The sequence below is a fragment of the Muntiacus reevesi genome, chromosome 18 (genome assembly GCF_963930625.1).
Source record: "Muntiacus reevesi chromosome 18, mMunRee1.1, whole genome shotgun sequence".
NCBI classification, from domain to species: domain Eukaryota; kingdom Metazoa; phylum Chordata; class Mammalia; order Artiodactyla; family Cervidae; genus Muntiacus; species Muntiacus reevesi.
The window spans coordinates 7968041-7976583 of record NC_089266.1 but is presented as its reverse complement, the minus strand read 5'-3'; the positions used below and the strand labels follow the sequence as shown (position 1 = coordinate 7976583).

General features: G+C 51.3%; 1 protein-coding gene across 3 annotated transcripts in view; it reads left to right on the top strand.

Annotated features, from left to right (window-relative positions):
• The window catches only part of MXRA7 (matrix remodeling associated 7), a 33488-nt gene extending 25273 nt beyond the window's left edge, over positions 1-8215 (top strand). For 2 of the 3 annotated variants that reach the window (XM_065909484.1, XM_065909483.1), the window contains one exon: positions 3845-5166. In XM_065909484.1, coding sequence (XP_065765556.1) covers positions 3845-3857 — 13 coding nt within the window. In that variant the 3' untranslated portion in view covers positions 3858-5166. Of the gene's footprint in view, positions 1-3844; positions 5167-6858 lie in introns of those variants that run through there. The other variant, XM_065909482.1, reaches the window with a different exon arrangement.
• Positions 8216-8543: the final 328 nt, after the last annotated feature.

Below are 8543 nucleotides of genomic sequence, written 5' to 3'. Positions count from 1 at the left end.
GAGGGCAAGGGGAGAAGGGGGCGACAGAGGATGAGATGATTAGATGGCATCGCTGACTCAATGGACATGAGTTTGAGCAAACTCCGGGAGAGAGTGAAGGACAGGGAAGCCTGATGTGCTGCAGTCCACGGAGTCACAAAGAGTTGGGCACCTCTTAGCGACTGAACAACAACAAAAGAAAGAACAGAGCCCAGCAGAAACCCTGTGCCAAGCTGTGGGTCAGGCGGGGGGTTATGATCAGAGCAAGGGCTGGCAGAGGACTACGGCCCTGGTTTTGTAAATCCAGTGTGATTGGAACCCGGCTGCGTTCATTTGTTTTTCTGCGGTCTGTGGTAGCTTTTGCCCTGCAGGGGTTGAACTGAGCAGTGTCAGAGGGACCGTGGGGCCCATAAAGCCTAAAAGAGTCGGAACCTGGCCCTTTCCAGAAAAGGTGCGCAGCCCAGCGCTAAGGATGGAGGGGGCTTGACGTGCCTGTGGGTCCCTCGAAGGCCCCTGTGGGCAGAGGCTGTGGCCAGAACCCCGGCCTTATTCTGTGTCTGTCTGCTGCAGATGTGAGGGACCATTAGAAAGGGAATGGCCAGTTAGCCGACTGGATGGCAGGATCAGGCTGGGGTCAGACTGCCACCGTCTCTGGGTTCAAAGCTGGGACGTCGGGCGGGAAGAAGGAAAGTCCTTCCTCCATGGTGTGCAGAGAGCAGACTCTGTGTTGGCCGGGGGGCAGTGGGGGGGTGGTTCTTTCCCGGCTGGATCTTTGGGGCGCTCCAGATAAGTGCTGTTCTGTGGGAGTGGAGACTGCCCGAGTGCGGCTGTTGGGGTGAAGGTTTCTCACCTCCTCACCTGCAGGCTTGGTTATCACAGCCCTGCCCAAGCTGAGAAGGAGGGACTGGGGGACTTCGTGGCCCGTGAACACGGTCCTCCCAGGACGGGGCTGGAGTTCATGCTCATTTTCATTACTGCCCCTCCCAGCATGCTCCCGGGGCTGCCCCACACGTCTGCCTGTGGGGTCTGCTTGCTCTCTCCCTGCACGTGGTCAGCTGCACGTGGTCCCTGCACGTGGTCAGCCCACTCAGCACTGCACGGGGCCCCACGACGCCCACCCTTCTCGCATGGTCCTCGCATGGTGATGCTTGGGGTTGCAGAGGCTGGCAAGTGTGTCTTTGTCTTTCCATCTACAGCGAGATAGATCCCCTGGGGACCAGGAGAGCTGATGGCAGTGAGACAGCTCTGGTCCTGGTTAGGTTCAGAAAACTGCCTTGGGATTGTCAGAGTGAAAAATAGCATCAAACCACTAAAACCACAGGCCAGTGAAAAGTGTGTGCTCTTCTTTGACTGTCAAATTCCAGTCAACCAAACTCTGCTTGTTTCTAATTCCTTTCCTAGCATTCAGGGTCCCCATCACGTGGCAAGCAGGTTAAAAGCCCATGCTGCAAATTCTTGACTTTAAATTCACTAAGCCGACTAACAGAGTAGTATGGGTCCCCCCTGCAGCTCTTTGGGGAGGTGCCACAGGCAGCCTCAGAACGTGGCTGGGATGGGGGACTTGCAGGTTGAGACTGCTCCCCACAGCAAGACACTGCCACTCACCCCCAAGGCTAGTGAAACTGGCGAGCTTGACTGGCTTCTAGCTTGGCAGCAAAAAAAGAAAAAAAGGAACCATTGGGCACTCTTTTTGTTGTACACCATCCCTTCTTCCCATCTTCTGGACCAGGGAAAAGTGGAACCCAGGGGGTAGACTGCCGGGACCAGCCGGCAAAGAGAACAAGTCCCGACCGCAACCACACGGAAGCCTGAGAAAAAAAAGCTGAAAGTAAAGGATGGGGTCGAGAGGGCTGAATGCTCTTTAGGCAAGTCAGCAACTTTATTGAGTAAAACAGCTACCTTTATACTAGTACAAGCAGAAAACATAGTTCATAAAAAATGCCATCTGGTGTTTGTCACATCAATACAATTCTTTGCAGAAGCTTACATCTAAGCTTCCTTTTGGCATTCCAAGATAAACTACTAAGTGAAGGTCACCACTACGTTTTTCTCAAGGAAGAACAAAGGAGACCCGGCAAATGTTTTACTACTTTATCATGAGGTGGCGGGACAGGGAATGGCCTCTTTCAAGGCTTTTCCCAGGGCCTTTTTGTGCCTTGAGCAGGCCATCTCCCCGCAGTAGACCAGCTGGCTCTGATAATCAGGACCCGGGACTCAAGCACCCACTCCATTCTAAATGTCCCCAGGATTGGCCTGACCCTTTTGGGAGTGAACACCACTCTAGTAGATGATGTTTTGAAATGCATAACTGGCAAGGGTGAATGGATCTTCTGTTCTCTACCTCCTGACGTGTCTGTGAATCATCCACCAGCATGAATTTCTAGAAACACGTGCTGGCTCAAGTCCACATGAGGGCGCCAGAGGGATAAAGTTGGATTCCCTCCGGGCTCCCTCAGTGCTCACCTGGGTAAAGGAGTGCTCGACTTGTCCTTTAGAAAAGGTGCACACGCCATTTGCCTCATCTGGGGAGTACGTGTCCTTAGAAGCCACTGTCCCCAGAAGGGACAAAACCCACCTAGCAAGGACAGGAAATAATCTTTGGTGAGAGGACCAGGTTAGAACGGCACAAAGCCAAGAATCAGACCCTCGCAGTCTGACCTGCCTAACTAAATATAGGTGAGGCCTCAGCCCACCCACCTACATATGGCTGCCCTGCTCATTGACACTTGGGGGACCCTCCCCGCCAACTACCTGCTAAGGGACCCTCCCTGTTAAACAAGTGAGCCCCAATCTGCCCAGCTACCTAATCGAGGACCCAACCTGCTCAACCGCCTACATGTGAGATCCAAACTGCGCAAATACCCAGTGCGGGACCCTCCCTGCCAACTACCTACAAGTGGGCTTCAACCTGCTCAGCTACCCACATGGGCACCTGAACCCCCCAAATATCTAAGTGAGGGACCCTACCTGACCAACGAAAGCCCGACACTCACTGCCAACACTCTGCAAGTGGGACCTGCCCTGCCTAACTGTCTCTTGTGCAACTCGACCCGCCCAGCTCCTGCCTGTAGGACCCGACCTGTACGGTGACCTGAGTGAGGGCCCTGTCCTGCTCAGCTACCAGTGTGAGCAGCCCCTCCCTGCTCAATCACCCCGGGTAGCACCCAACCTGCCCAGCCACCTTCACGTGGACCCCAGCTCACTCAACTACCCACCAAGGGACCCGACCTGCCCAGCTACTCAAGTGAGGGATCTAACCTGCCTAATTACCCACATGTGGGTCCCAGTCTGCCAACTACCTACAACTGGGCCCTTGACCTGCTCAACTATCACTGTGAGGGCCCTGACCTGCCCAATTATCTAACTGAAGGTCCACCCTGACCGACTACCTACAGGTGGAAACTTGGCTGCGAAACTACCAACCCCTGGGCCCCTGTCTGCCCTACTGCCTAATTGAGGACCCTCCCTGCCTAACTACCCATGTGTGGGACCCCAACCTGCTCGGTCCCCCACACTTGGGACCCTCTTTGGGACTGCTTAACTGCCCGTTTGTGGGACCTGAACTAAATACATCCATGAAGGACTCGATCTGCCTACTGACCTACAAGTGGGACGTTTTGGCCTAACTACCCACACATGGGGCCTGACCCTCTTCCCGGTAGGCCTGGCAGAGGGTCTCAGGCTGGCTTTGGTTAGTGGGCCATCCTGCTGCAGGTGACGAGAGCCCCTGGGGTCTGAATCCTAGCGTCTGGGCTGGCTTCTGCAATTCCAAACGTTCCCCTTCCTCACCCTATTTCCCCCCTCCTTTTCCTGCAGGATGGTATGAGTGAAATCAATGATCTTTTCCCCTTATTTCTCTTTACAGAACCGAGGAATAATGAAGTTATCCTTAGGCTCCTCCTAAAGGCTTTTCCTTTTGGCATCTTAAAACTTGAGCGATACAGTGAAAGCCCCAGAGAGGAGCAAGTGGGCTCCTGGGGTGCATTTTCCTCCATAAATCTGCCAGGAGTCGACCCCCGCTCCAGGACTTTCCTTGGCTGGGAGGGTCCACAGTGCCTGGGGTGATCCCTTGCAGAAACGTTCCTCCCTGTCTGCGTGGATTGCTTTGTTTAGCTGAAGGATTTTCCTGGACTTTTATTTTCCTTGTCACTCAATGTTCCTGTTGTCCACACACCCTTTACACCTGAGATATTACCAGTGTCACCAATGCCATCATTTTAAAATCAGTATAGTTTCATCCCAGCCCTTCTGCTTTTCATCACCGAAGCCAAACCAAGAGGGACATTGAGGTGTGATGGACACACGATGGGGTGCTTCTGGGCCCACTGGGTGCTCAGGGGGGTCAACTGCCCTGCTCCCCCTTAGGGCCCGCTTCCCCTCTGTCTTTAGCTGTCTGGATTGGGGGATGAGGGAGACAATGGTTGATGCGTGGGCAGCAAAGCACCAGAACCAGCTGTTGATTTCCTCTGGCCCTTACCCTCCACTTAGAGCAGGCTTGGATCCAGCCCTCTTGTTGCCAAGAGGCCTTTTCACCATGTTCTTACCAGCTCAGCTGCATCTTCACCTTCACTTTAGCGGAAGCAATAATGATAGTGTTCGCTCAAAATAGACGTTTCAGTTCTGCCTTTTCGTCGGTTTCATAGATGGGTTAGAACTTCACCAGATCATCAGATGAGGTCCGAGATCCATTTCTTGGAATTTTATATTGGACGATATTTATACTATACCAAAAACTAATCTGCAGTTTTTAGATTTATTGGTTAAAACATTTTTTAAAGCACTAAGTTTATAGGAAAATTTCTTTTTTTATCTAATGCAAGGCTGGGAAATGTTCAATGTCCGTTTCCAGGGCATGTTACATTCCCAGGGACCTTCTCCTCCAGGTCTAGTACTTTAGGTTCATGGGTTTAGGACAGAATGGGGAACAAAGGAAGAGCCACACAGAACCACATAACAAATAGCAGATGTGCTCCTGTGAGCGGCCCCTGCCCCACACAGCGGTAGTAAGAGATGTCATTGTCCAGGCCAGTGTCTGATTGAAAAAAATAGGTGACTCTCTCCAGGTTATGAAGTTTGTCTGGACACTTTCTGAATGTGGCTTGCAGGCACCAAACCTCATGTACTTCTTATGGCTTGGATTTCTGTATTCAGCCTTTGGTCCAATAAACTTTGAGTAGATGGTCTTGATTGCTGCGTGTTTATTTCCGTTTTGCTTTGTCTTTCAAAAATAATCTTTTTGAGCCCATTAAAATTCGAGCTTGCTCTCTCTCAATTGGTGCCTGTTACTCTCCAGCAAAGTACAACATCCTAGAGACACACGGGAGGATTTGTGTTCCTTTGGGGGGTGCCCACTTGTACATCTGAATTCCATCCAAGGAGCTCAACTCACAGCCTCTTGACCCATTGTATTCCTTTCTTCAGGCAGTAGGGTACCGCGGACTTCCCACAGGTTCCTTCTCCTCTGGATAGGAAAGCGGATTGTAGAAATAACTTCTCTAGGATGAGTGAGAGAGGCTTGGATGTGGGACTTCAGTTTCTCAGCTTCTAGCTGCTGCTCTAGTCAGAAAGCCAATGACTTGCTGTTTGGAGATGGGGGTTATTGCAGAAGGGATATGTTAGGACAAGTGTAAGACCAGACGTGGATTGGGAGCCCCCTCTAGGCAGGATAGAGGTGCCGGCTGGGCGGTGCTGTGCCCTGCAAAGCCAGGGTGCCCAGAGGCTGTGCTGAGGCCCTGCCTCCTGGTGGGTCTGCAGGGACCAGAGCAGACCTGCTGTTTGCTTGACACCCTCTGAAGGTGGCCCGTGCCGATCTGCCAGTACAGTGTGGAGGGAGGAATCACAGAAGCCTGAAACTGGCGTGGTGAGCCCGTGCCAGCAGGCAGGGCCGAGCCAGGCTGACAGCACAGCAGGGCAGAACCAAGAAGAAAGCAGCCCGCGGCAGCCGACCATCTCCCCACCCTTTCATGTTCGCGCTGCTGGGAGGTGTCCTGTGCTGGTCAGATGACAGGGCCCGGCTTCACAGAGATGACAGAACATCACTCCCAGCCCCCAGCCCCCCAGCCCAGGTGCAGTGAACATAAAGCTGATCTCCAGCCAGGCCTGTTCCCTGGTAGGAGGGGCAGAGCCCCTGGAAAAAGGCGCCCCTTCCTCTGGGCAGTGAGACCCCACGCCCCCACTTGCCCCTGGGCCAAGCACCCTGTGCACACATCTATATGCTCCCCTGTTTCCCAGCCAATTGCGTTGTACCTTCCTCCACTTTTGGCTCAGCCGTCTAAACTAGCGGCCCCCAACCTTTCTGGCATCAGGAACTGGTTTCGCGGAAGACAGTTTTCCCACGGACCAGGGCCGGGGGTGAGAGGAAGTGGTTTCAGAACGGTTCAAGCACATTACATTTATTGTGCACTTGACTTCTATTATTATTACATCAGCCCCACCTCAGGTCATCAGATCCTGGAGGTTGGGGACCCCTGCTAAACGAAGGCTGTTTCTAACATGTCTCTTCCCAGGCTCTCCGGTCACCTGTGGAACACCTCTCCTTCCTTGTGGCCCACCCCCCAGGAGATGTGCAGTCAACATTAAAGGGAGGCCCATGGGGAAGTGCAGTGACAAGAACCTCAGTGATAACCTGGGGTCCCCACAAGAACCTGAGTGATAACCTGGGGTCCCCAAATCTCCAGGGCAGACCCCAAGACTTAGAACCCCAGTTAGTAGAAGGCTCTTTTCTTTTTATTTATTTTTTTAAGACCAGAAGAGCTCCTGTGTTAAGAGCGGGTTTTGTCTTTGTTTCATTTCCTTATTCTGACTCTATGGGATGCACAAGCCTCTGTCTCTCCCTGGCTTGGGAGCATCTTTTTCCTCTTTATCCTTTCTTCCTGACAGAGTTCAGAAGGAACAGCTGGCTGCCATCTTCAAGCTCATGAAGGACAACAAGGAGACGTTTGGCGAGATGTCCGATGGTGATGTGCAGGAGCAGCTCCGGCTCTACGACATGTAGGCCGCCTCCACCCGGCAGGACGCAGTGACAGCTGGGTTTCGAGAGCTGAGCCGCGACAGCTGGGCCATGACTCTGCCCCCACCTGGGACCCACGCCCTTGCTATTCGCAGACTTTTGCAGGCTTCCCTTTATCTTATGTACATAGATGTAGAGATGTAGCATATACAGAGTTTCTCAGTTCTTGCAGCTTAGATATCATGTTATAGGAGTCAGGATAGTTGTCCTCAAAGGAGAAAACGTTCCTGAGTCCTTTGGCTTCTGTTTGCTGGGGAGGGCCCAGCTGTGACATGGGTTCCCCTTCGAAACTGTCATCTGATCCAAATTAGATCCTAGGCAAGCAGCTGCCCAGAAGGGCTGGCTCGAAGCCTCAGTTCCCCACCCTGTCCGCCCCCCAACCCAGCACACAGTGTGGAAAAGATTCAGGGATGCTGTAAGGAGGAAGAGTATCAGGTCCCGCTGCCCGAGTATCAAGCCTATTAACACTACACCTTCTTCTGCCTTGGAAGAATTTCTGGAAGCTTCTGTCACTGTATGGGAGCAAGCCATAGGGGAGCATCTCTAAAAAAGTAAAAAAGTCTGATTCAAAGACTCACCTTCCATCCTGGAAGAAAGTAACGGTATCAGAGTTGGGACCTTCTAATAGTATCTCTTATTTAACCATGACACTTACTTTATATATAATTAAGATTTCTGTGAGGGCTCATCACGCACCTAGACCTGTGCTAGACACTGTCAATAGAAATAAAATACGCAGCACAGTCTCTACCTTTAGAAAAATTAAAGTCCTATGGAGGAGAATTCTCTGCTGGTCCAGTGGTTAAGAACCGGTGCTTTTACTGCAGAGGATGTGGGTTTAATCCCTGGTCAGGGAACTAAGATCCTGGAAGCTGCGAGGTACAGCCATAAACAAACAAATAAAAATCAAGACCTTTGGAGAAGCCAGGTGCACATGCAGGAGAAGAAAACCTCACCAGTTAGCATTCAATAAAATGCCAAAATGACATCATGAAGAGTGTCTGGACCACCTTAGCACATCAATAAAGTTCTGTGAGTCAGTGAATGCACAATGATGACAATAACAGCGGTTCTTTCATGCTCTCCATATCCTGCTTCTGATCACCCCACTGCCTGAAAAATCCATAGCCAACTGAGTTAAGGAGGGAATGCTAAAAGGAGAACCTAAGAAAGTTCTTGAAAATATTTTTTATTTGCTGAAATAAAACTAAACACATGAAAGTAAAAGCAGCAGTGGCGTTTTACGAACCTCAATTTAATAATTATCACGGGGAACACAGTGAACTTTCCTTCCCCCTCTCTTGCTTTTTAGAGTTTTTCCCAGACCCCTTCCCCCATCTGTCACAGTAATGGCTTTAGCTTCTTTGCGGACAGTTCACAACAGGAGGGTTTGCTCTCTGTGTTTGTTGTTATATCCAAATGTCAGTATTTTTTTCTTTTTTAAAATACTATTTTTATCTTTTGTGTCACTGCTGTTTTAAAATGTTATGACTTAAGTATTGTTTGTTTCCTCTCTGGTGTCCCAGGGACCAACCCCCCCCCCCCCAAAACCAGG